This window comes from Cladophialophora immunda, assembly GCF_000835495.1.
Source record: "Cladophialophora immunda strain CBS 83496 unplaced genomic scaffold supercont1.7, whole genome shotgun sequence".
In the NCBI taxonomy this organism is placed as follows: domain Eukaryota; kingdom Fungi; phylum Ascomycota; class Eurotiomycetes; order Chaetothyriales; family Herpotrichiellaceae; genus Cladophialophora; species Cladophialophora immunda.
Genome location: NW_015622547.1, coordinates 383,673 through 409,304, shown reverse-complemented (window position 1 = coordinate 409,304; position 25,632 = coordinate 383,673). Strand labels below are relative to the sequence as shown.

Sequence of the window (25,632 nt, the reverse complement as noted above, 5' to 3'; positions counted from 1 at the left end):
CTGATCAGAAGGACGATTCTATTAATATCAATTCACTCACAGGTACCTGATCAGCATCAGCGGTCGTTCTGGAATTCAACGAACGAAAACAGACCAGCTCTAGTTACACACGCCAGGCAGGAACACAGGGAGCGACGCGGTCGTCCACGTTAATAAGTTTCATCCTACTCACCACCCGCTCACCTTCACACATCCTTCCCTCAGACATCTCCCAAAAAAATACAGGAAGATTGGAAAGTCGGGTCACACCACTGCAGGTTCTATCGATTCAACGAGCAAAATCCCTTAGACTCACTGCTCGAGCCTCACCCACCGTCCAGACCAGCAACATTCCCTCTAGCCTACCAAGACAACCATCGAGGTATCCCCCAGCCTGAATCCTCGCCTACCGGGGTCGAAGCTCTTGGTTGGTCCCGGACGAGAACAGAGTCGTTGTTTGTATCATCCCAACTCTCACACCCAAACCTCAAAAAAATCTCTCACCCCTTCCTGCCAACCCATCCGACACCCATATTCTCCCCCCCCCCCCCCCCCAAAAACGAGGAAAAATGCCAACTATATTCACCAACGAGTATTCGCGCGGGCCGCTGTACCAGTACTGGAAGGAGCGGAACCAGGAGGAGAAGGCGCTGCGCGAGCAGCGCATCGAGGAGGCCAAGCTCCGCTCCAAGGGCTTCCGCCCCATGGAGCCGGCGTTTGGGCCGAGCAGCACGGACTCGTACGCCCACCGAGCCGCGAGCGGGCCCCCTGCTTACCATCCCGACACCGGCGCCGGCGCGGAGGGAGTCGAGGGCTCGTCGTTGCGACAACAACAACCACAACGAGAATCCGCTGGCGGCGGCGACGAGTTGCCCTCGTACGGCGCATCGACGGGAGGGGCCGCGGCAGAGAGGGGGGCCGACGAACCTCCATCGCTCCTCTCCGCCGAGGAGGAAAAGGCCCGCCTGCGCCAGCTCGAGGAACAGCGGCGCCAGATCCAGTCGGACTCGGCCCTCGCCCAGACCCTCTCTGCCGAGGAGGAGGACCCCGACGAAGCCGCCCAGGCGGGCAAGGGCAAGCAGCCAGAACGGCGCAAGAGCACGGCGGGCAAGATCGGGCGCTGGCTGGCCGACGCCGCGAGCGGGTATACCAAGAAGCAGGAACGGTGGTGAACCAACACGAAGCCGCTTGAGCGAGCCAACCTCCTTTTCCTTTTCAGATCTCGGAGCGAGTCTCGCAGTGCTTTTCAACTTGCGGATTTCGGCTCTCTTCTGTTTTTTTTTAATTCTTGGGTGTTGGAGCAGGGGGGCCCGCATGGACGGGGGAGCCGAGCACGGGGCGAAGTGTTGTTACGTTAGTTCCTGCCCTAATTCAGTTCCATGCATGAAAAACAAAATGACCACAATGAGACACACGCATCCAAGGTACAATGCATATCGTCCCGGAAATGAGACGCTCCACCTAGGTAGCAACGAACCACCTGTAACCCAAATCACGCCTGGGTCTGAACGGTCGGTCATCGTCTGTTTGAAGAAAGGGGGAAGAAATCTCGATTGCGAAATGACTTGAGCAAGAAGATATCTAAAACCAAAACCCAGACCCGAGGACAATCATAAGTCGTGAGAGACTGGCTGGCATGAGCATAAAGTCCAAGTCCTGTCTGCCCAAATCCCTTTGATATTCATCACCGTAGCTGCAAGTGTCGTTTTCATCGGATTATATTTCATCATAGACATTCGTAATCATGATTGAGAAATTTCCACGCTTCAGTGGTCGTCATCAGTCCATGATCCAGTCAAGACAGCCAAAACTCCCAAAGCCTCCTCTTCATAAAACCAACGAGATTCGTTATGTGTCTGTTTACCATGTTTCTTTCTAAATGCTCAACGAGGGCTCTGCCATAAGAGGTCTTGGTAGTTCATCTGCTTCGCTTCCTCCTGCCGTCCGGCCCGAACAACCCATCCAAGAAATTGCCAAACACCTTGCCAGCTGCTCCTTTTCCTGCAAGGATTTCATTGAGGCGGTCCGCAAGAGGGTCGTCGCCAGGCTCCGGCTTCTTCCGTCCCTTGTCGTCGAAGCGGGGCGGTAGCTCGATCGTGGCATCGGAGTCAGTGGGACTTGTCACGCGTTCGAGTCCCGGGCCTCGGGAACCTGAACTGGGTTCTCCACGAGATGAGCTTGGCTCATGGGAGCGACGACGTCGGTGATGCTGCCGCGCCTCTCCAGTATCGCCCGAGTCTGGATAAAGCGATCGAGATGAGTGGTCTCGGCTTCTTCGGCGTTGGTCATCTGGGGTAGAATCCGTGTCATCTTCCGCTTCGTAGCCGCGAGAGTGTGAATGCTTGTGTCTGTGACGGTGGCGTTCGGGACTTGATGCTTCGGACTCTATCGGTGCGGCATCAGAAACCTCCGGGGTCTCGACGAATTGAACGCTTTTTCGGCTAGACGGAGGCGGCTGAGATTGAGAACGTGGAGGAGAAACACCTCGTCCGGTGGGGGGAGGATATGTTTCCTGGCGCGGAGGATTGGCAGCTGGAGGCGGGGGAATAGGTGGATCGTAGGAAGGGGCTTGTGTACCATAGGACGGCGGAGGCGGAGCCGGCGCAGAACGATTTAAACCTGATTTCCCAAATTGTTAGTCAGGAGAAACAGCTTTGTCTAAACGTGGAACGAGATCAAAAGGTACATAGCTATGACATACCATCTGGGACATGGTTCTGGTCATTACTGGGAACAGTAGGTGCAAAAGGATTGCCAAATGTAGGATTCGGCTCAGCACTCACATTTTCAGGACCACGTGGTGCGTAAGGGTTCGCACCAGAAGCATACGCTTCGTATGGTTGAGCAGGAGCCGGCGGAGCACCGGGAGGCGGCGGCGGGGGAGGGTAGTTCTGCGGAGGATACGGGGCAGCACCAGTTGGGGCAGTAGCAGGGCCAGCTTGAGGAGGGTATTGTTGAGGTACAGCTCCCGGTGGAGGCGGGAATTGACTGGTTTGAGGGTAGAACCCTTGTTGAGTTGCGTACGGGTCGTTGACGGGAGCAGGCGGTGGCGGTGTCGGGGCAAATTGTCCTCCAGGGTGGTAGTTGTCCTCGTAAGGATCGCGACCATATCCTTCCTCTTCTCGTCCTGAGCCGTGTCAGCACCTCACATACCTCGGGGTTAAATCACTTACGTTTTCGCGCGCGGCGTTCACGTCTCTCTTGCTTCCTTTTCTCATATTCGGTGGCGCCAATTGCTCCTGCGGCGGCAGCTGCTGTCATCTTTGCGGCATCTCGCGAATGCCTGCGTCTGCTCCGGTCTGGAGAGGAACTAGAACTGCGGGACGATCTTCGACCACCTCGTTCGCGACTCAAACTCCGGCTTCTGCTTCTGGTCCCGCGTTGGGCGCCGTAACCTGCTGCTGGACCTGTGGCAGCCGGCACGACAGCGTTCGAGTAGTAACCATCCGGCGGCGGCGGTCTCCCGTAGTAATCTGCGCCGTAATTGTTGCCATACATTGGCGCGTTTCCGTATTCGATTAGCCCAGGATCATTGACTGCACCCTGGCCTGGCCCGTCGTAGTATGCATGCTCAGACCTGGCCCTGCTTCTGGACCTGGAGCGAGCACGACGCCGGTCGTCCGCGATCTCTTCAGCTTCCTTCTTGGCTTTGTGTTTCTCATATAACCCGGCGACCGCAGCACTGCCCAACCCAGCAGCAACAACGGGGAGTGCCTGTCTAATACGGCTGCGAGAGCGCTCCTTGCCATCCCTAGCCCTGGACTTGCTTCTAGCATGTTCAATCAAGGCTGCAACGATAGCGCCACCGGCACCGGCCTTTGCAATCGTGTTCCTTCGATGCTTGGGATTGCGCGCATCGTCGGACGGCGCATCTGGATCATCTTCAAGGCTTGAAACAGACTCCTTCCGGCGTCGAGAGCGAGAGCGACTGCGAGAACGGCCACGATCGCCCTCGTCTTTGGACTTGTTCATGCGCTTGGACGCAATAGTTGCGGCAGCTGCAAGTGCGGCAGCGCCAAGACCAACCGCTCCAAGAGTCTTCAGTTTCGATGGAGACGAGGAACGAGACCTGCTGCGGTGTCGGGAACCGGATCGGGAGCGGTGTCGGCTTCGGCTACGGTGCATTGACCTTGCACGGTGGATGCCTTCGGCGGCAAGAGCGCCTAGAGCGCCAGCCCCAATATCACGCCCGACACGGCCGACACCGTGGGACACGTCGCGACCTTCCTTTTTGCTGTGGTTTCGGAGAAGCTCTGCGGCACCGACGCCAGCGAGGACGCCGGCGGCAAGGCCCCGTTTACGCTCAGGGCCAGGGCTTTCCTCGCGGACCTCTTTGCGAACATAGACCATGCTGTCATCACTGCTGTAATCGCGGCCTCTTTGGGACACCGAATCATGAGGACTCACGGAGCGCCGTCGACTCCGGCGCTCATAGTAGTCATCGTCATCGCGGCGGTCGTCAATGCGCTCTCTAACTTTCTTCTCGTAGAAAAAGTCCTCTTCTCCGCGAGGCGAACGAGGCGGCGGGTCTCTTCGGACAATGCTGCGTTCTTCGTCGATGTCCGATTTGCGGACAATTTGATAGTCATCGTCTCGGACCCTCTCTCGAATAATGATGGGTTCTTGACGAATGATGATGGTTTGTGGAGGTGGTGGAGGAGCGAAGTAGTCGGTGGTGCGGGTGTATCGTTGAACATCACGATCGTCATAGCCGCGCGGTGAAAGCATCTCGTAGTCGTCTCGGAAGCGGGTGTCGACGACTTTGCGGTCGTCGTAGCGGGTCACCTCGAAATCATCTCGACGAGGGTCCTCACGCTCAGTTGTGCGTCTGATAACGAGTTCCCTCTCTGCGACTGGTTCTTCCCGTCTGGTCTCGTAGGCATAATCTCTCCGAGGCTCATCATCTCTCTCGCGCTTGATGACCAATTCACGCTCAGTGTAGCGGGGTTCTTCACGGCGCACGGGCTCGTCGATCTCACGACGAACGATCCGGGTCTCCTCAACCCTTTCACCTGCGCGTTCGGGGACAAACCGCCGGTCCCGGCTCACAGAGGAGCGGCTGTCATCTTCTTTCACCACATAGCGCTTCACCGTCGTGTATCCGCCATCACGACGAGCTGACGAGACCGATGTTCGGGAGTCGTCGAACCTCTCGCGATACACGGAGCCCATTTTTGGGCTTGGAGTGAAAGCAGCGAGGGTCGCAGCAGTCGAAATGAATCAGGTGCAGTCAGGAGGGGTTCTCACATGCACGGTTTGTCAGATCCGCGCGGGGAAGAACGAGGACGGTTTTGCGTGAGGGAATTCACCCGTATTCTCGAAGTCGAAAATGGTGTCTAGAGGTGAAGAGGAAGAGGTGAGACAGATGCGAGAGGCAGAGATGGAAGACAAGAAGAGGATGAGCGGTCGAGTTGAGCTGGCAGCAGGTGACAATTCACAACGGCGCTGGAAGGATCAGATGGTGCATGCAACCGGGGCGGCGGACGGTCGAAACGGGAGATGGACGAGCCGAACCTCCCAAGGTTGTGCGCGTGTCCAGATTTATCTTGTCCCCCTTTTTCGGCGGGCGCTGATCTGGGCTCTGTGGGAAAGTGAGGCCGACTGCGCCAGAAAGCCGGAGAGTTTTGAACAATATGGGCTGAACGGGTGTGCAAAAGCAGGCTTGGGCAGCCGTAACGGTCATGCACCAGGTGGACTGGGGGGGTTGAGCGGCGAATAGCGAGAGGGGTGGCGGGAGTGATGGAGGGAGAGAGGGGTGGGTGAAGGGGACGAAAGAGAGGGACGAGGAGGAGTGGAAGGTCGAAGAAGCACGAAACAGGCCTGGAGGCACTCAACCAGAATGAAGCAGCAGCCAACCAGCCTCTGCAGCACGAGGCCCGTTGAGAGAAATATGAGACCAAGGGGACCAACTCACCAAGTCAGAGGCTGCGTGACGTACATTGCATGTTGGCCCCCATTGCGCCCTCGGTGCCCCGCCGTGCCCGCCTAGCAGCCGCCCTGTTGTTTGTCATGGTTGTCCGGTGTGACGCTCGCCTGCTGCACTTTGCCCAGAGGTAACCGACTGTCTGACACAATCTGACGTTCTCGGACACAACTCCTGGTACGGCACTGGGCACCGGGCACCTGCCACGCCTACGCTGTTTTGGGGCAACTCGTACCTTGTAATGACAAATGCCAGACCACGACATTTAGATGGTGAGGGTCATCAGCCTCCTCCCCTGCGTTCACACAAGGCGCAGGGCTTTGAAGCTCAGTTCCGAGCCATGTATTGCAGCCTGACTTCTCTGAAGACGAAAACAACACGGCTGCGGCCCAACCAGCAATGCGAAACCGGTCAAACCGAGGAAAAAAGTACCAGACATATTCTATTGGAACTTTTGATTTGGGCTTGTGGATGCCCCCATCCGCTGAGGTTTGACGGCACTAAATGCCATATATAAAAAAGAAAAGAGGCCGTCACCAAGGAAAGCTACATGCAACTGACGGTTGCGCTGACACAAGGCTGACTGCCTTATTCCACCCGGTTTTCCATTTCCCTTCACGCACATGCGATGGTGCGCTTGCTTTCTTCGCCTGTTTCTTCGCCGACCATTGTATAGCCAAGTATAAGCTTGCAATCCCAATGCTTTTCTCTTTTCCGGACACGGTCCTTTGGGTATCTCGGTCGTTAAGTGGCCCCCTGATAGGCGGGTCTTGTTCATGCACAAATGAAATTCGTCCCAATCATAACTCCCAAGATTGTTCTCAAAACAGCTTAACCCTTGGGTTCACTCGGAGATCCTTCGGGGGCGTCTCCAGATTTATCGTCGTTGGGTAACACCTTGACCCGGCTACCAATCTTGGCAGACCTCGTTTTCGAGCTCAACGGGAGCTGATACTTGATCACGCCTCTAACAATAAGATCAAACGGGTGTTGCAGCACTCTCTCCCAACGCGCACTGCCCCCGACTTCCGTCTTGTTGCCGGGTCTCGCAAGCCGGATCTCACCAACAGAAGAAGTGTGACTGTGTCGGAGTGGCGACGCATCAAACACTAACGGCGAATCGAAGACAAGAACTCTTCCAAGCAACATTTTCTGGGTTCCTGGCTCAGGGTCGTCGATCGGGTCGGTGCCCTCATCGACCCCATCGTCAGAATGCCACGGCGGCCAGTCGAATCCTAGGGCGTTGGGACCCTCGCGCTTGACCCACCGAAGCGCTCTCCTTTGGCCGGGCCCGTCCCAATTGGATGTGGAGCCCACATAAGGGCTCTCGGCAAACAGGTTGACATCCAGGTCATTCACTGTGATCGGGAAAAGATTCGTGTTGAGTGCCAGCACGTCCAGGTCGAGCATAAGCTCCTGCTCCGATGCAAGCACGTTTTGAATATGCTTGATCGAAACATCCATCAGCGGCCGGTTCAGGGCCATCACAAACGTCGTAATGCCAACACAGATCAGAAGAATAACGAGTCCAAGGAGAATGCAACCACTGTATCTGCCACACCAACTGCGGTCCTGGACGTCGTTGTATTCGAGGTGCCGAAGGCTCATGCTATGAGGGCGACGGCTGTGTCTTGTGCGATTAACCCGGACCGATCCAAGTAACGGCGCCCTCTCATCGTCGGCGACAGCATCCTCATAGGAATCAAAGGGCTCTCCTTTTCGCGGGGTGCCCTGGAGCCGTCCGTTAGAGGTCCGCGGGCTGTTAGGCCGAGAAAACCGTGAGGGATTATTCGTTGTCGAACGAGAGGAGTTTGTCTTGCTTGCTTGAGTGAAAGGTGACTCCGTATCCAGGATCGAGGTGTGGTGAGGTCGTCCATGCCGACTGATGTGATGATGACGAGGTGTCGAACTCGAGTTGCGTTGGCTTCCTCGTCCTTCTGGCCCAGACTCGCCATCCAAGTGGTTGTTGTAGGTGCTGCTCGAAAACTTCATACTCTTCTTTCCAGTTATTGCCTGACTGCCGGCGCGGAGGCCATGTTTGTTGCGATTCCCGAACTGTTCTTGGCTGGCGAGGGACGTGGCACTGGGCGTTCGAGAGTGATGTCGTGCGGGTCTGCTGTCTGGTGGATTCGACTCGTAGACGAAAGTCTCATCCGAATCGGAGGAATCAGCTTCGTCCACCGCGCTGGCGACCTTGGCCTCGAACAGGTCGGCTTTGGAGGTGACTGTGCCAGCATGGAGCGAGGGAGTCTTGCGGGATTTTCTTTTCTCCTTTTTCGGCCGAATAGTTTCATTGCTCGGTTTGGTCCTTACACTACCGTTACCATCCCTGCCCGAAGCACCTCGGTCAGGACCCAGCAATTGAGGCATCGAGGTAACGGTCTCCGTCTCCACGGTCATGGTTCGTGGAGGATCGCCAGTAGGTTTGGGTTTGCTCGCCGTAAGACTGGTGAAAGAGCGTTTTGCCAAATCTGAAGCCGGTCGGGAATTACTTGGGGCTCTTGACCTCCGACCACTTTCTGTTTTGGCGGCGGTGGCTTTTGGAGGGCCATCTCCCCCACTACCTTCCCCTTCTTTGGCGGGCGGTGGTTCAGGCCGCGACTCCAGCCGCTGGTCAAGAGATGCTACATCCATCTTCTGCTCCAACGGCGAAGTCGAAATCGGACCGATTGCAGGAGTCGTGGGGGCGCTGTTTTCTGCCACCGTTTCGAGGGTAGTACTTGGGCCTCGGCCTGATACTCTCGAGTTAGAATGGGGACCGGGTTGTTCATGAGTGTCAGGTATCTGCATGGCGGCGGCTTGGTCAGGGTTAGATGCAGGTGCCAGTCTTTTCAGCGAAGTGTTTGACGGCGTCTGGTCTGAATCGCTCCGCTTTGCCGACGGTGTCCTTGCGCCAGTCTTCGAAGGAGGAGGAGACTTCAGCCGCGGCGACGTGGGCCACGATGGCGGATTTGGACCTGTTTTCATTTGTCGTTCTGAGGGCCGGCCGGCCTCAATCACTGAATCAACACTGGGAGGTTGTAAAATAGGCCTTTGGGCAGACAAGGCTCGTTGAACGGCAGCCGCTGAAGGCACGGTTGATAGGGATCCCGCTATACCACTATTACGTGTCGGACTGAATTCCTGGCTGCCCTTGCGCGACCGCGAGAGCTGAGGGATGCTAGACACACTGCGAGAATTGCGCGCCGGAGACGTCTCACGAGATGTTTTCGATTGGTCAGGTTGACCAGGTCCCAACGCCGGAATGTTATCTGACGACGGCTCTGACATGATTCGACGAATGTATCTGTTTTTCTATGCCGTTGCTCCTCCCCAAACTGCGACGTTCCGGAAGGGTCTACTCGACGAGTCGAGTCTGTGAGACCATCGCGGCAAAGGCGCCCAGAATCGGAAAAGGGTGAATCGATGGGGAAGGCCCGTTGGTAAAGGGTGACGGCTTTCGCAGAGGCGTAAGAATGCGTGGAGGAATCAACGAGGGAAAGGATGTCAAAGTGAGTGGATCGTATGATGGTCGTTCAACGGCTATACTGGGCGATTCATTGGGGAAGAACTGGAAGAGAAGAAACCCGAGCAGACGGTCCTGGGGTGGTTGAGCAGGACTGCTGACGGAGAACAACAGCGAATCGAGTCGGGATTCGGAGGCAACGGCGAAATGGCGAGGCGGGTTTGATGGGGAAATAGATTGCGTGAGGTTCTAAGAGTTGAGAGGATGTAAATGGTGGTTAGAAACAGGGGAAAGAAAGAATAATGGGGATCGCAGGTGGACGGGATGGACCAACAGCAACGTAATGGTAAATGGGCAAATGGCGGATGGGAAAGGGAACGGGGAAGCGGTTACGAGTGGACTCGCATCTGCACAGCGTCATCTTTGGGCTTTGCTCCTTGGATGCAGCCCGCGCCCGCCGTTGTTCAGATGTGGCTGCAATTGGTGGCTGGACCCCCATCCGCACAGCTTTAGGCTTGTTCTAGGCTGCCTCCGGCTGCTGCACGGCTCTTCTTCAACGTGGCATTTTCTGCTGGCGAGCCTGGCTGAGTGCCTCCCGCTGCAGCCTGAGCCCTAGCGAAGGCTTGGGATTTCCCACTCTCGCACTCACCATCATCCTCACTGCTACCGTTGTTCCCCAGCACCACACCATCAGCCTCTCTGGCAGTCTTTGGTCCAACCACATCCCCCGATCCTCAGCTGGCACCCACCGCCTCCACGGACCTGGCCTCCGGTACCTGTTGTCCCTGGCCTGCTGATTCCCACGGTCGCTTAAACACGTTTCGCTGACAGAAAAATTCCGACAGGCAACACACCGTCGATCTAACCTGCCACTATGGCTTCCCAAAGTCACCTGTCCTACAGCCAGCGTGCTCAGAAGCACCCACATCCTCTCGTCAGGCGACTCTTTGAAATAGCCGAACGGAAAAAAACCAACGTGGTGCTGTCCGCAGACCTGACTACGACCAGAGACCTTTTAGCCATCGCCGACAGTAAGTGAGGATTGAGGGATACTCCGGACAGTGTATCCCACGCACCGAGGTTGTCTTGTGGGAGATTTTGACAATTGCTGAAACTATTCAAACAAATTCTAACACTTGCTGTTCGTCTCGTAGGTCTGGGTCCGCATATTGCTGTTCTCAAGACACACATCGACATTGTCTCCGACTTTGGCCCTGCCACCGTTGAGGGACTGGCCCAACTCGCCCAACGTCACGACTTCCTTCTGTTTGAGGACAGAAAGTTTGTTGACATTGGCAACACCGTCCAGAAGCAATATAGGGGGGGAGCGCTACGGATCCACGAATGGGCCCATATCGTCAATGCCACCATTCTTCCCGGTGAAGGGATCATTCAGGCGCTGGACCAGTCCATTCGTGATGGCGGGATATCTGAGCGAGGCATTCTAATCCTGGCTGAAATGACCTCAAAGGGATCGCTGGCAGTGGGCGAGTACACTCGAATATCGGTCGAGATTGCAAGAAAATACCCCCAAAGTGTCCTGGGCTTCGTGTCAACGACGGAGCTATCCAGCCATTCTCCGAGCGCCACGCGGGATGAAGATTTCGTAGTGTTCACAACGGGTGTCAACATGTCCAGTAAAGGAGACGCGCTGGGTCAGCAATATCAGACGCCTACAACCGCCATGGCAGGCGGGTCTGATTTTCTCATTGCCGGAAGAGGGATATATGCTGCGGCTGATCCGGTGAGTGCAGTCCAGGAGTATCAAAAGGCGGGCTGGGAGGCATATGAGCGTCGTGTAGGCTCGGCCAGTGGATAAAGGCTCGAGTAAGCAGGTTGGGCATCAAGATGCCATCGCGACAATGTACGACTCGACAGCTGCAACGTGGGCCTCTCAAATCAAAGTGGGCAGCTCGTCAGGGAGCCGAATCTGGTCCTGAAATAGGTAAGGATGCTACAGGGGTCTGGGAACATCACTTTTGGTACTCGGACGTGGCTGAGGGGCAAAAGATGAATCCATCACGAGGAATGCAGGGCTACCTACCATAGCATAGCGATTATTATTGACTCTACTCCGTATCTGGGGCATGTAGTCGGTATCGGGCCGTTGGCAGATCCCTCGGACCCCGCCGTAGCTCTATTCGTGACATTGTTTACTTCTCCCTAGACTCCGGAGCATAAGCTGAAGCTCGTGGGAAGGAGTTGGCATCTGTGCTGGACATGAAGGGCCACTGCCTTGTCAAGAACCCCAGGGGTTATCTTGTCTAATGTTGCACAAGGGTAGAAATTGCACAGCTGTACGGAGTCAAAATGATTTCGCGTAGAGGCCAGAAACAAATTGCTCAGGGACCAAAGCAGAAGAAGATGGGGGTGGAGGTCTCGGAGGGCAGTCAGCTGCCTGGGTGCTTGTGGGTGCCCGTGGGTGCCGTGCTGCCGTGGTGTCCTGCTGCCCTGCTGCCCTGCTGCCCAGGTGGTCCGTCCCCGTGCTGGCACCGACTGCTGGGTGCGCACTGCTCCCAGATCCCAGATTGTCGCCCGCCGAAAAATGAAGATCCACGGACCATGGCGGCGTCAGTGGAGCCCAGGCGCTAGTCTGTTTCGGGACTTTGTTTATGCTTGGCGCCCGCCGCCCACCGCCTGGCACCTGCGACGCGTCTTGCGCCTTGCACCCACGAAAAAAAGCGTGTCGTGCATGGCCTTTGAATCTTCTGTCCAGAGGAATGAACCGAAACTCGACCACCGACACATCTTGCGATTCGTCCACTTACAACGCGCTCTCAGCGCCTTTCGTTGCAACTCTCTTACTTGCCTCCCGTCAACCCTGCATTGGCACGACTTCCTTCCCCAGCCCTGTTCGCCACAAACAATCATTCGTCATCAGCGCCTGCTTTCCCTTGCGCTGCGCACGCGATCGCCGCCAGAACTTGAACCCTGAGAGGACAGATACACCACCGTTTGCGACCCGACCTCCCCGGCGACCAGACGATCAGCGAGCACCCTTCTCTGCTGCTGCCTACGTCAAATAGTCAGCATTCAACTGTTGCCCGCTCCCTCTCTCGCCTGGCTTCACTCCACCTCCTCATCCTCTGACACTTTGTCCTCCCTCCATATCGCGTTGACAGACAGCTGCAGCCTCTCAATTCCTCCTCCGATCTTGTCCTACCACCTGTACTTTGCAGCTTAACATCGCCATTTCAGCCAAAATCCGCTAGATATTGCTCTCGGGACAGGCCATCATCGACCATTATCGTGGCTTCGCCTGGATTCCCTCGGTTTTCTCTGGCCTCCGCTGGCACCGGATACCTCCTCTAGACTCATGCCACTCCTCGCGCGTTGACAATGCGAGATCTCCGGTAGATCCCTTCAGATCTGTCAACGATCCCCGCAGCAACTATCCTACATCAAAAGGCTTGGGCAAAAAAAGAGAGGCTCGTCTCATTGCAACCTTCAAGTTCATGGCAGACTACTCGGCAGAGGATCGGTTTAGTGTGCTGCGTTGATATAGAGTGACTTTGGACCAGCCATGATGGCCACATACTCTCCTCACCGTGAGGAGCACTCACCCAAGAGTGCCTTCTCACGCTTCGACCCCCATTCCGCAATACGCGAGATACGCCGTTCACTATCTCGCTCACCCTCCAAAGGCTCAGAGTTTCGTCAACAGTCACTACGGTCGCCAGGACCTGGTAATTTACCCTTTTCGCCTTCTCCACTGTCACCATCCAGAAACGCGACCTCTGAGAATTTCCTCCACCTGGGTGGCATGTCTTCACATCCCAACCGAGGCAGTTCAGCCTCGCGTTTTCCGCGGCCCCCCCTTCGACGGACAAATCAATCCCATGGGGTGTCTCGCCTTCGAACCTCCCCCAGGAGCCCTACCAAGCGAGTTCTGACGGATTCGAGCGACAGTGGGAATTCATCTCCCATGCCACTTCGCAAGAGGAGTTCAGCAGAAGCAGAGCGTGAATTGGCGTTAAAAAGCCTCACCGCTGGGGATGAAAAGGAGAATGACAAGTCTACCAGTGAACCACTCAGCTGGAAGAGTGTCCATACGCGACAAGAGAAAAGACGAAGTGGGGGAATGTTAATCTCAGCGGTTGCCCCTCTGAGTCCCATGAAAAGATCGGATGGTCCTAGATCCGACGAAACACCAGGTTGTGAGAGTCCTTCGGCCAAGAGGAGAAGTCTTCACGGGCCAGGCCTCGATTTCAGCATATTTGAGTCTGATACCCTGGACAGTGGGATGTTCGGTGACAAACGAGCGCAAGATGACAATGACTGGTTTGTGAGCAACTCATTCTTGTCATCTTCACGATTTTCAACAATTCCGAAGCGATCATCTTCTTTAAGGAAGTCGACTATTCAGCAAAGACAGATCGATCGATCCACCAATTTGAAATTCTACAATGTGACGGAGGCAGACAAGTCCTGGTTAGACTTCACTCCAGCAGCAAACCCCAAAAAAGAAATGCGGATGTCTCTGGATAACAACATGAACGCCTTCCCACGCGATAGCCCGTTTCCAACTCAAGGAAACCTCTTGAGCGCCTCAATTCATCCTATGACTGTCAGCCAGAACGGCTCATCCTATCAGCCTCGACATCCGCTTTCTCGAACAATGACTCAGTCATCTTCTCAGCCTGACGAGCAAGATGATTCGCCTACCCATGAACCGATGCACCGCCCCAGCAGACCTCGTTCTCATGATTTCTCGAAATCTCTGCCGGTGGGCTCGTCTAGGCCAGTGCCATCTTCTGACGAGAACGAATTCTCCTCTCAGGCTTCTTTCGCCACTCCGGGCAACTACAAGGCTGCCAAACCCTTACCGGCTGCTTTCATGTCGACTGGTCTCATCTCGAAGAAGAACCGTAATGTGGAAGATCCAAACGCTGGCCTACCGAAAGCCCATATGCCAGATACTCCTTGCAAGAAACAGCCCGCCATCTTCCAGAATGAGCAGAAATTTGCACCGGCGAAGGGCGCTGTCAACAGGATCTCGCGACAGTCTTTCGGCGTACCCCCGAGTCCGCTCGAGGTGAGCCATGGTCCTTCCAAGGTCTCAGCTTTTCCGTTCTCTAAGAGTGTCGGCATCTTCGGACCTCGACCAAGTCGACACAATTTGCTTCGGGAGGGAAGTTTTGCTTCCATCGACCCTGAGGACAAAGGAACAGGTCGTGCCCCGTTGAGTCGCGCGAATAGCCAGTCAACAGACTCTGACTATCCCCCTACACCAACCAAACATTTGACAGACCCTCATGATCGGAGTTCAGTTTCTCCATCGCCTCACCAATCAGCCTTGTCCACCAACCGAGCTGTTGCTCCTTCCGCCCACGTCACTCGTTTGTCAAGCAGTAAGTTATCTCCTATTGTGGCATCGCCAGGATGCGTCGACCTGGACAGTGACAGCGCGATGGAAGATTCTCCATCCGCCAACCTGAGGCCAAAGTCGACGCTGAATGTCGTCACCTTGCCGGCCCCCTCTTTTATCCAAGGTCGTCCTTCCAAAGGTTTCAGATATCCTTTCTCGACGAGAAGGACACTCTCGATTCCGACCCTGCATGCCCCTGCTTTGGAACGTGCTAAAAGAATATCCGTGCCACCAGTAAGCCCAAGAATTGAAAAGACGGATCGCGGATCTCCTCACACCCCCCTCGACAGCTTCTTTCCTCCTGATCCAAGCGGTCTGACCATTTCAGGACGAGCTGAACGTCCGCCAACGAGGCAAAATAATATGGCACCCATCATTCCTGCAACACCAACTGGGCCACGAGAGTATTTTACGAATTTCTCCAACCGCCCAAGCCTAAACCTGGCCTCACTAGACGCGACGAATATCGACAGCAGCTTGACATCAAGATTTGACAAAGTTGATCTCATTGGCTCTGGAGAATTCTCGCAAGTCTATCGAGTGTCGCAACCACCCGAGACATCTCCATTCCATAAGATTTATTCTGTGTCCACCAGCCGTCCGTCCTCAAGAAGTTCTGTACCCGAGAAAATTTGGGCCGTCAAGAGATCCCGATATCCTTATGCTGGTGCTCGAGACCGCCAGAGAAAGATCCATGAGGTTGACGTGCTGAAAGCCTTGGGTCATTCAGATCACATTGTCACTTTCGTCGACAGTTGGGAGGAAAATGGTCATCTTTACATTCAAACAGAGTTCTGCGAAGAGGGTACGCTTGACGTCTTCCTTGCGCAAGTTGGCCTGAAAGCGAGGCTAGATGATTTCCGCATATGGAAGATCCTTCTTGAGCTGGGAATGGTAAGTCCAACCCCTCTAACGCTCCTCGTCCAAACTGACGGCCGCTAGGGTCTGAAGCACATCCACGACTCAGGATTTATCCATCTCGATCTCAAGCCGGCGAACGTCCTAATCACATTCGAAGGCGTCCTCAAGATTGCAGACTTTGGTATGGCAACCCGATGGCCAGCAAAGGCGGGCATTGAGGGCGAAGGGGATCGCGAATATATCGGACCCGAGATTCTAATGGGTCGATACGATAAACCTGCTGATATTTTTGCACTCGGTCTGATCATGCTGGAGACGGCTGGAAATGTTGAACTCCCGGACAATGGCGTATCATGGCAGAAGCTTCGAAATGGGGATATGAGCGATGTCCCGAGCTTAACGTGGAGCTCTGGAACTAGCGGGATTTTAAGGGACTCGTCAGGTAACCCGGTGTCGAGAGAAAATTCGTTTGAATTTCGCCAGGACAGCGATCACCACGACGTGGAAGTGATGGACGGCGATGATTTCGAGGCGACTGTGGCTCGCCCTCACCAGAAAACCCCGCCATTCGAACGAAGTGGTGAACTTGTCAATCCGCCTCAGTTTATGGTGGATCCCTCTCACGAACAAGCTCTCGACAGAGTTGTGCGCTGGATGATCTCTCCAGATCCAAACGACCGTCCTCTTGCCGGCGAGGTGCTCAACACTGAAGGCGTACGGTGGGCAGAAACGAGGCGGCGCGCGGGAGCGACTGTCTTCGAGGGCAACTGGGGACCTGCCGATGAGGTCCTTGCTGAGGATGCGGAAATGATCGATGTCTGAAATCGTCTATCTAGCTCGGTGATTCTAACTCCCTGGATACCAAACACATATCGTTTTGGACACGCGAGGGGCAACAGGGAAGGCTATTGACGACAAGGAAGCATTGTTTCTGGTGGATTTCCGTCTCTTTTTTTAAATGATCGAAACGACATTCCAGCAATTACCACAGCATGTTGTTATGGGCTAGAGACCAATTTTCAATCGTTTTGTACACCAGAGCAGGCAAGCAGGATTTGGTTGGTATCGGTCAGCTATGGGTTGGTGGTCATCTGACACAGGTTTAATTTCGACATCGACATTGACACTGACATGGACGACATGTCGACCACGATCACTCGACAGGGAAACACGAATTAGCGCATGGCGCAGGGAACAGAGAGGATGGACAACTCTTAAATACTTTTGGTTTTGGAAAGATATGATATGTAACTCGGGAGGGAGGCCCGGAAGATTGCCGAAACACAGACAGAATGGCAGGTCGAGAACATGAGATGGACAGACAGCCAGATGCTGTGCTTGCTCGGCCCATCCCTTGAGAAGTAGACTCAGTGGGAATGGATTTTGAACGAGAGGCGACAATTAGGGTAGCAGAGCTGCACGCAGTCAGTCCTCCGAAGATATACTGCTGCCCAAGCATCTCCGCAATGAAAAGATGAATGATGACATGACCTAGGGAAAAGTAGATAGCAGATCCACAATTCATAATGCAGACCGTCTACCTTTGTGTGCCAAAAGAAGGTCCCCTTTTCTTCCTCTCTTTTCTTCGCTCCACTGGCGGCCTGTATATACACACATGGCTACCGAGCATGTAGCTCATTTCAACGCCGTATCAGCAGGGGAAGTGTGATCATTTTCTCTCCAACCCCCTAGGTCAACAACGGCGAGTTCCAGGGTTTGACCTCGTACTGCCCACAGGTATCGCCCAATGCCACTCACCAGTGCTCGGTACACGACCTCCCACTTGGGGGTGAAAGCCAGAGCGAGTGTTATCGGCAGACCGAGGACAAGGAGCAGGCGAGCGAGTTGAAAAAGAAACACGCACGCGCACGCTCAGAGATTCTTGGTGTGATTTGATATACAATTACATTCCAACGCGCGAATTGTGGACAAAAGCAAAGCAAAGCAAAGGCAACCTATAGACTAGGATACAAGCGCGCTTCATTACAGTGCAAAAACACCGCCCGTCCCCCAGCCTAACTCCAAATTGCGCCATGTGCCATAAACAAAAGAGAGAGCATTGTGCAAGTGAGTGAGCGGATTCTCCATCCCTGTGGCCGCGAGCCTCGCAACTCCGGATCCAATGTCTGCTGAACCTCCTACGAGTGTCTCCGCGTGAGATGTCGTAAGCTTGGCTCAGCCCTTCTTCTCGTCGGTGCTGTGGCTCAAGATCTTTCGCCGCTCCTCGGGCTTGAGATGTCCGTTGACGTCTTTGGGCATCTGCACCATCCAATTCGGCGGCGTCATGCCGGTTTGTTCCTGGATCGTACTGAGCAACGGAGGCAGTGACTGCATGATGTTCTTGATCGGGGCGATGCCTTCTCCCATGGCGCCGCTGGCATCGCCGCTGCCGGTGTTCCACACGGTAATCTTGGGCTGAAGGCCTTGAATGGCCTTTGCGTTGGCCATGGCGAGCTTCTCGTAGGTATTCTCCTTGAGCATCATGAACTGAAGCAGACCCTGTGGTCCGCCAAATGCATCGGCCAGCTCCCTGTACGCTTCCGCCTGTGCTTTGGTTGCTTCAGCCTCACGCATCTTGGCATGATACATTGCATCGGCTTCTTTCATCTGGCGTTCGACGCTGGCTTGAATTTGACGTTGCTGCTCGAACAGCTGAGCATCGGCATCCTGCTTTTTGGCGTAGGCTCTGGCATCCGCTTGCTTGGATGCGCGGTAGAGGTCGGCATCAGCCTCTTGCTGTGTTGTTTCCTTTGAGATCTGGGCACGGACGAGGTCTTTGGCCCGAAGACGTTCAAGCTCGGTAGCTGCCTTCTTCGTCTCGACCTCTTTCTGCAATTCAGCGTCGCGGGTCTCGGCGGCTCTCCGAGCTTGGATCTGATTGATCTGAATGGTCATGTCCAACTCTGTCTGCCGATTTGTGAGCTCGGCATCTGCTTGTGCTTTGTCGGCTGTGATTGTTGTGTTAGTGCTTGCCACACTGATACAAAGCAGTTGTCTCACCTCTCCGCTTGGTCTCGAGGACAGCGGTCTCTGCTTCAATCTTGGAGATTTCCTGCTTCGTATGACCACGTTTCCCAGCTTCGCCGATTTCACCTCGCATGCGAGCCTCGGCCACATCGATACGGGCTTGGTTGGACGCTCCTTCGTGGGCTTTGCGGGAGAGGAAGGCAAAGTATTCGGAGCCCGGGGTGTCTTGAAGTTCCTTGACGTTGGCATTGTAGATTCGCAGGCCAAACTGGTCCAATTCATTTTGGACATTCTCAATGACCTGCAAGTCCAGTTAGTGCCGCGTCTCGTGCTCGTGAATTGGGTCCGATTGAAGGGATACCTTCTGCTTAAAGACCTGTCGCTCCTTGAAAATTTCCTCCATGGTCATGCTTGAGACGATGACCCGGGTCTCACCTTCAATGATGCCTTTGACGATGTCTTGAACATGGCCTCTCTGGGTCGGCACAATGGCCTGGCCCGGTTTCTTGCCCGCGGAAGGGGTGCCATCCGGGTTCCCGCTGAGGAGCAACGCATACTTCTTGAGGGCTTCAGGCTTGTTATCTGGGCCAATGGTGAAGACGGCAGGCAGGGCGAATTGGAGCTTCTCAATGGTCATGGCCTGCAGGTTGAGGGAGAAGTCAAAGGGCGATACGGAGATGCGAGCGACGCGCTGCCATGGATAGACGAAGGCTTTCTTGACGATCCGTACATCGTCGACGCCAGCGCCAGTGACCACGAGGTACTCATTGGCGTTGGAGATGTGATACCACATGCCGGGCATAAGGGCTGGAGTGGTAACAGGCGAACTAGTGTATCAGTAGATTATGTCGACTAACAAGATGAGCTGGTATTATATCAGGTTGGGTGGGCGATGTTGATGCAAGGGGAAGAAGATGGTGTCACACAGAGGCCTCCAAGTGATACAAGGACTTTGTCAACGAGGGATTTGTTTGGTCGGGATGTGAAGAGAAAGAGCAGACTGAGGGAAGGTGGGAATTGGAATAAATACCGGGACTCCTCGTGGTTGGCACAAAGGCGTGTTTGCCCATTGCATGTTACTCACAGGTATACCTAGTCCACAGCGAGGATCCGCCGTGTCTGCCATGTACCACCGCCCTGGTTGCTGGTGTCGGGATAGGAGAAAGTTCAATGCATGTGGAGTTCCAAGGCAGAGAGGGGACTGTCACGAGGACGGAATGTCGTTGCACGGCTAGTTAGATGCGAATACGGGAGAGCAGTGGTGGAGGAGGCATTTGAATTGGATGGATCAAGGCAGACCTGGTGGTGTCTGATCTGAGATGGCATGATGGAGGTGGTGGCACCGTGATCGGGCGCAGGCAGCGCAGTCGCAGTCAATGGACGCAGGCTGGTGCTTGGGAGTGGCACTAATTTGCACTTGGCCCGCCGAGGCTTTCTTCTCCCACCGTCCCACGCTTCAAGGCCCTGCGCTGTTTGCCTCAGATCATTAGCTCCACGCCAACTCTGGCCCCAAAAGCATGCCCTTGAGTCCCTGGTCCTTGGAAGCCGTTCCTAGCCTTCTAGAAGCAAACGGTTGCTTCCTCGCTAATGCCACCGGGCGTCGTTTGACTTTCCACCTGAGATAATATTCGCGAACCAGCACTCACCGGTTAAGGTCGGCAGATGGGCATGGCACTGCTTCTTGAGCGAACCACTGCCTCTTGACAGTGACGATCAGGCTGATCGGTGATGGGAGTAGGTCCTCATGTCATCCACTTCCTTGTCCTCATCATACCGCTCACAAAACCATCCTACGACAGATTGGGGGGCCATACCCATATCCATCCGACCTCAGCTCAGTGACGCATCCCTCCTATAGACATGTCCAAAACGCCCTTCGACATAGATCCCCACGATCGCATCCCCAGCTATGAAGAGGCGGTCGCTATCTCACCCAAAGCATCAGCCCAGGACTCAAGAACGAGAACAGCGTCGAGCACCTCCTTGATCCGTCAACAACGTACTCGACGTATCTACGAGCTGGTCGTAGAGTCTCTCATACCCTGTTTTGCGACACATGTGTCCAACCTGTGCAATCATGTTACCGTTGTTGTCGTTCCAGCGGACATTCTGACGTCGACAAGAACTCTGACCGAGCAGAACATTGTTTCTCCCTCAATACCCAGCCACCAGACCACCGGGGTCGTCATTACCCTTTCCGGGACCGAGAATCACTCCTCCTTCTGGACACAGCAAGCAGTGGTTGAAGAACTGGATCTCTTGCTCAGGGGAGAGCTCTCGAATCCATCCGCAGCAGAGGAGACACGATCTGACAGACGGGATGAAAAGTCTCAACCTCAATCACAACTCCAACCACAGTTCCAAGTCCAACCCGCACCAGAAACTCAGTTACCACCCCGTCCCACCAAGACGTCGTGGTTCAAACGGGCCTTTTCTCTCCCCGGGCCAGACCACGATCCGACAGGTGAGACAGGCAAATGGAATCTGGGGTGGCGCAGTCCCGAGTTCTCTGAATCGAGCACCGGAGACAGTAGTTCAATGCCGAAAAGACGCGAAGGGAGCAGAGCACTCCAGACAGACGAGGTGGCAGTGCAGACAAGATTACATGATGTGAGTTTTCGAACAGAGAACGAAATGGGGCTTTTGGAGACGACCACGATCAAGTGCATATGGATAGAAATCGAGGTTGGCCTATAGCACCGTCCACAGCAAACCCGTCAATAGACCAAACATCCCACCGCGTGTCTGGCGGTTGGCAATAGCAGATTCGTAACCCGACCTTCTCGCTCTTTTTGCATCCTGTTTTAAATGTTCGCCCTCAAAGCCGATGGCTCTAAAGGACCCGAGCCGTTGTCGGCCAGTCACGGCACAAACACAGTCCGCTCCTTCTTCGCCGCCCACGCCGCATCTGCTTCCTCCAGTTTCCTCACCTTCAAGTCCATATCAGGCAGCTGGGCCACAGCTGCAAGCAAGTCTGGCACCTCCTTGGCATACTGTGGCATGGTCCACGCACCTGGGCCCGCTCCTCGTAGAGTGATGTTCTTGCTCCGCAAGATTGCGCCTGGCAATGCCATATCATTCCCAGCAACCGTGCCAATCTGTACGAACTGCGTAGGGACGGTGGATTTGAGTTGGGCGAAAAGGGCAGCAACGGCGGGACCATAGAGATAGTCTAGAATCAAGTCGACATCCGTCAAGGATGAGAAGTCCGTCTGACTGGGATCGTTGGCGAGGACGATACGTTCGTCCAGGTCGGGGATCGAAGCCATCTCCTTTCCATTCCTTGCCACACCAATGATTTTGGCCGCACCTTTAACCCGCGCAAAGTGTACCGCAACTTTGGCACTAATCGCCGTAACCCCCATGATCACGACCGTAAACCCCTTCGGTAATGGTGGGTCAACCCGAGCTGCAAACGCCATCCAGCTCGACATGCCCGGATTCATCAGTCCAGCAATCGCAACTGGATCCGCCCCTTCGGGAAGCGGCGATACACTGGATTTCGGCACGGTGATGTATTCGGCAAACCCGCCGCCCATTGCAATGCTGTTGAAATACACGCGTTGGCCATCGGGGGTCTCGCCGACGCCGTCGGCACCTGGGATATAGGGGATAATTGCGTTTTTCGTGCTGTAGTGGGTACCTGTGGCTTGCGAACGAACAAGTTGATGGAGACCACTTGCAAGGACCTTGAGAGTGACAGTGTCGGCGGATGAAGGTGGAGGCTCAGGGTGGGACGAGGTGAATTGAGGGGGAGAACCCCAGGAAGCAACTGTGATGGCACGCATGTTCTATTCGGGGTGCTCGACGATTGATTTAGATGGAGGTCTTGCAGGTGGCGTGTGTGTGTGTACCGTCGTTCAGGGCTGCGCAAGGACAGGCGGGGATGAGCGCTGAGTATGTGGGAAAAGAAACAAGCAGCGAGACGGGATATGTTGATACTTATACCATTGACTCTGTCCAGTCCTACTAGGTATACGCCAAGCGATTCCCGGTCTGCGTAAATCTTTGATCATCAGACTAGAAAGCCGTGGTATACCGTTTCCGCGATTGAAAAGGTTTCGTGGCATGCAAGTCATGGCGACGAGGACACGCGCCCTCTTAGGTAAGTCGGAACCATCTTATCAAGCGCAGAACCATGATAGGCCAGCCCGGTGCCAGCCGCTGTAAACGGAATCTCGCTTCCACGTGCAGACTGGCGGGCTGCTGAATATTCCGCCGTCGACTTTGTCATCAACGGGAAACGCCGAGGGAGTTCTGGCCGGCCGCACACCAGCCCATAGGTGACATGGGCGGTGGTGTACGGATGCTCAGGATCTTGGATGAGCGAGGGTCAGGGAGGTACAGGGTCGTGGTAGGTCAGGGATTGGCGATGTAATGGTGGTGAGAGTAACGAAGAGTGAGTTGTTAGAGGAGATGTTGACCCGGTCCCTGCCAAGTCGGTGCCAAGGAGCGCCTCTACCAGCCAGTGCCAGCCTGCGCCTCTAGGCCTCCTACGTCATTCTGCCTTGTGCCTTGTGCCGCTCCTCGTGCCTCAGACCTTTCTCGGCCGTGTTCGCCTTCCCCACATGTTCTTCGTCTGCTGCCTACACCACTCGTGTTGATCGGGTAAACAAAAGCAAGTGTACCTCTCAGATTCACAGAATCCACCTCAAAGACAGAACGGAAAAGATGCCGCCCTCCCAGATCCAGATCGCCACCTCTTCGCTACAGCGGTTACTGAAGGAAGAAGCATCCTACTACAAGGAGCAAGAGGAGCAGGAGGCTCGGATTTACAAGTTGGAGAACGAAGCCAACGGGAGCGATGAGAACCATGACTATAAACTAAGACAAGAGGTGTGTCCCAATTAGCCGTGTATTTCATCCACCACCGGAAATGATTTTGGAGCAATGGCCCTGTCTGGTGTGACTGAGGCTAACATACCCTGAACGATCTACTACAGCGTCGAGCCCTTGAAGAGACCAAGGTAGTCATCCCGACGCTGCGTGATCGCATCACAAACGCGAGGGAGAAGCTTGAGAACCTCCTGGTGAGTGTTCAACACTTGTTGGCGCTCTCCACGCCATGGTGGGTGGCTAACAGCAGCCTATCTTTTGTGTGGTATAGGACACAGCCACAAACGAAGACGAACGAAACACTGCGGTTGAAGTGCTCAAGGCGGCGAAAGAAGCGCAGAAGGACGATCCGATCGCCGGAGAAGAGAGGACTATGTCATGAATGAAGGCTCCACTCCTTCTAACGAAGACTTGAGGACGACCTACGACGACAGGGACGGAAATGCCAAGGAGAAGCGATGTGAAAAAGCGGCTTTGAGTTATAGCCGGAATCAATGATGGAACGATTGAAATGAACATTGGAGCATCACATTCTCCCATACCTTGAAACTGGGGAAATTTGTTCGGGGTTCTGAACGTCAGCTAGGCTTGGTCCTTCTCCTTTGCTTCTAACCTCGCCAGTGTGTCGTTCATTGAGCAGACAGAGCACATGAGAGTCTTGAACGTCCCAGAGAAGTTGATCGACTGACACGAAGTCGGTAAGCCCAAATGGGCCAGATATCGATGGGCTCCTTGATTCTTCCCATCATTTCTCATAACCGTGTCCGCAGATCCTAGTTAGGTTGATCGCTATTCCCCCCTTGATCATACAGGAGCACGAGGATCTCCGTTGTTGTCCCCAGGCCCAGAAATGGATTCAGTGCGCGAACAGCGGCCGGCTTCAGTCATGAGATTGCCAGCCAATAAGTAATTCTGGGACGTCTCCGAGGTCTCCTCGTCTTCGGGGGCAAAGGCGAAGTTGTCAACGTTGTCCACAAATCGGCCAGGCGGACGCGGGACCCTCCATGTCTGCACCTGCAGACCCATTTTGTAATGGTCTCGCAAATCGCTCAGGTCGTGTCCATGTCGTCTGCTGCGTTCTCAAGAGCAGCACCTACGGCTTCTTTGATAGCATCTTCTCCCGCAGAAGACACTCCATTGTTTCCATGCATATCAATATCCTCGTCTGCTCGCCGCGGCGTAGTCCCTTCTGCACTGGCAGGTTCTTCTGGCAGATTCGACCTAGGCGTCAACATGCCGCTTCCTCTGAGTCCAGCTGGGAAGGGCGTCGGCGCGTCGTCCATAGGCCTGGGTGTCCCAGCAGTAGACAGCCCGTCTCTCTCCCTCTCCCCCTCCCCATCGTCGCCCTCTCTTTCCCTCTCTTGGTCAGCGTCGTCCTTCTCGCCCTCTGGCTCTGGCTCCTTCTCATCTCTAATTACCCTCCTCAGCCTCGTTCCCTCCTGCATAACTCGTTCAAACTGTTCCCTCCGCTCGCCCCAAGCGACCTTCAACTCGGCGCTCTCACGCTCCAACTCCTCGATTTCAGCCTTGAGTTTTTCGAGATTGACATGTTGCTCGGCTCTCGTGACTTTTAACTTCTCATCCCGAGTGATCTTCTCCGCTAGCACATCATAGGTTTTTCGAACTGCGAGCGTCTTCTGCGCCTCATCAAGCTGCACTCTCAGATGTGACAGATTCTCCCGCACGTCGTTGGCAGTTTGTTCAATCTTGAGCTTTTCTGCAGCGTAGCGCTCGCGCTCTCGTGTGTTTGCAGCACGGAGGAACTCTGTGCGCGCAATGGAGGATTCAAAGGCTGCGAAGTCGAGGATGACGTCCTCGCGAAACCGCGTCAGGGATTCGAGGAAATGCTCATGTTGGTCTGCAGACGATTCTGCTGTAGCGTCGTCGTCATCAGACGGGCTCGGTCGCGCAAGGAAAGAGTTGATAGGAGTGATGGATGCAAGAAGGCGTTTTGAGACTCGTTTGAAAGGCCGCTCTTCAATACCTAGAAGCCGAGTCGCGTGGAGTTTGTCTGTAAAGGAGTCAGAGCTTTCAGGTGTATTCAATCCGCAGCAAACATCCATTACCTTCTTCAGCTTGATCCAAAACTGTGAAAGTCGCCATCTCCTCTGCTCTTTAAGAAGTGTGCGGTATCGTGATTATAGAGAAAGAAAATTGTCTTTGTTGGAGTTTCTCGCGCATCCAAATGCCAGTCGTCGCAGCGGGTGCAGTATGGCCGTGTGCGGAGGGAGATCATGAGGCTGAACTACGCTG

At 54.8% G+C, this 25,632-nt stretch overlaps 10 protein-coding genes across 13 annotated transcripts; 5 read left to right on the top strand and 5 right to left on the bottom strand.

The window, feature by feature from the left end:
• The first annotated feature begins 536 nt into the window (after positions 1 to 536).
• PV07_10967 (uncharacterized protein) lies at positions 537 to 1,550 on the top strand. The gene has a single exon (XM_016398351.1). It carries the CDS (start codon positions 549 to 551, stop codon positions 1,149 to 1,151), a length of 603 nt encoding a protein of 200 aa, XP_016242913.1. The 5' UTR covers positions 537 to 548; the 3' UTR covers positions 1,152 to 1,550.
• Positions 1,439 to 5,766, bottom strand: PV07_10966. 2 transcript variants are annotated; one of them, XM_016398349.1, is made up of 3 exons: positions 3,153 to 5,766; positions 2,681 to 3,106; positions 1,439 to 2,598 (listed from the first exon to the last, which is right to left on the bottom strand). In XM_016398349.1, the coding sequence occupies exons 1-3, from the start codon at positions 5,149 to 5,151 to the stop codon at positions 1,898 to 1,900; spliced, it is 3,126 nt and encodes a 1,041-aa protein (XP_016242911.1). In that variant the 5' UTR covers positions 5,152 to 5,766; the 3' UTR covers positions 1,439 to 1,897. The 2 variants fall into 2 exon arrangements, with proteins under 2 accessions (XP_016242911.1, XP_016242912.1); XM_016398350.1 differs by having other exon boundaries at positions 2,763 to 3,106.
• Positions 5,767 to 6,331: 565 nt separating this feature from the next.
• On the bottom strand, positions 6,332 to 9,652 carry PV07_10965 (uncharacterized protein). The gene has a single exon (XM_016398348.1). It carries the CDS (start codon positions 9,170 to 9,172, stop codon positions 6,734 to 6,736), a length of 2,439 nt encoding a protein of 812 aa, XP_016242910.1. The 5' UTR covers positions 9,173 to 9,652; the 3' UTR covers positions 6,332 to 6,733.
• Positions 9,653 to 9,963: 311 nt separating this feature from the next.
• PV07_10964 (orotidine 5'-phosphate decarboxylase) lies at positions 9,964 to 11,450 on the top strand. 3 transcript variants are annotated; one of them, XM_016398346.1, is made up of 3 exons: positions 9,964 to 10,119; positions 10,193 to 10,378; positions 10,502 to 11,450. In XM_016398346.1, exons 2-3 carry the CDS (start codon positions 10,222 to 10,224, stop codon positions 11,164 to 11,166), a joined length of 822 nt encoding a protein of 273 aa, XP_016242908.1. In that variant the 5' UTR covers positions 9,964 to 10,119; positions 10,193 to 10,221; the 3' UTR covers positions 11,167 to 11,450. The 3 variants fall into 3 exon arrangements, with proteins under 3 accessions (XP_016242908.1, XP_016242909.1, XP_016242907.1); XM_016398347.1 differs by having other exon boundaries at positions 10,193 to 11,450; XM_016398345.1 differs by having other exon boundaries at positions 9,964 to 10,378.
• Positions 11,451 to 12,052: 602 nt separating this feature from the next.
• On the top strand, positions 12,053 to 17,124 carry PV07_10963 (uncharacterized protein). The gene is made up of 3 exons (XM_016398344.1): positions 12,053 to 14,698; positions 14,951 to 15,609; positions 15,658 to 17,124. Exons 1-3 carry the CDS (start codon positions 12,871 to 12,873, stop codon positions 16,396 to 16,398), a joined length of 3,228 nt encoding a protein of 1,075 aa, XP_016242906.1. The 5' UTR covers positions 12,053 to 12,870; the 3' UTR covers positions 16,399 to 17,124.
• Positions 17,125 to 17,451: 327 nt separating this feature from the next.
• On the bottom strand, positions 17,452 to 19,586 carry PV07_10962 (uncharacterized protein). The gene is made up of 3 exons (XM_016398343.1): positions 18,905 to 19,586; positions 18,577 to 18,844; positions 17,452 to 18,524 (listed from the first exon to the last, which is right to left on the bottom strand). The coding sequence occupies exons 1-3, from the start codon at positions 19,343 to 19,345 to the stop codon at positions 17,752 to 17,754; spliced, it is 1,482 nt and encodes a 493-aa protein (XP_016242905.1). The 5' UTR covers positions 19,346 to 19,586; the 3' UTR covers positions 17,452 to 17,751.
• A 497-nt stretch (positions 19,587 to 20,083) lies between these two features.
• Positions 20,084 to 21,321, top strand: PV07_10961 (uncharacterized protein). Its single transcript, XM_016398342.1, has 2 exons — positions 20,084 to 20,277; positions 20,343 to 21,321. The coding sequence occupies exon 2, from the start codon at positions 20,404 to 20,406 to the stop codon at positions 21,238 to 21,240; it is 837 nt and encodes a 278-aa protein (XP_016242904.1). The 5' UTR covers positions 20,084 to 20,277; positions 20,343 to 20,403; the 3' UTR covers positions 21,241 to 21,321.
• Positions 21,167 to 22,915, bottom strand: PV07_10960 (uncharacterized protein). Its single transcript, XM_016398341.1, has one exon. It carries the CDS (start codon positions 22,329 to 22,331, stop codon positions 21,405 to 21,407), a length of 927 nt encoding a protein of 308 aa, XP_016242903.1. The 5' UTR covers positions 22,332 to 22,915; the 3' UTR covers positions 21,167 to 21,404.
• Positions 22,916 to 23,089: 174 nt separating this feature from the next.
• Positions 23,090 to 24,255, top strand: PV07_10959 (uncharacterized protein). Its single transcript, XM_016398340.1, has 3 exons — positions 23,090 to 23,379; positions 23,487 to 23,573; positions 23,651 to 24,255. Exons 1-3 carry the CDS (start codon positions 23,215 to 23,217, stop codon positions 23,759 to 23,761), a joined length of 363 nt encoding a protein of 120 aa, XP_016242902.1. The 5' UTR covers positions 23,090 to 23,214; the 3' UTR covers positions 23,762 to 24,255.
• Positions 23,888 to 25,570, bottom strand: PV07_10958 (uncharacterized protein). The gene is made up of 2 exons (XM_016398339.1): positions 25,446 to 25,570; positions 23,888 to 25,390 (listed from the first exon to the last, which is right to left on the bottom strand). The coding sequence occupies exons 1-2, from the start codon at positions 25,480 to 25,482 to the stop codon at positions 24,429 to 24,431; spliced, it is 999 nt and encodes a 332-aa protein (XP_016242901.1). The 5' UTR covers positions 25,483 to 25,570; the 3' UTR covers positions 23,888 to 24,428.
• Between the last annotated feature and the right edge of the window lie 62 nt (positions 25,571 to 25,632).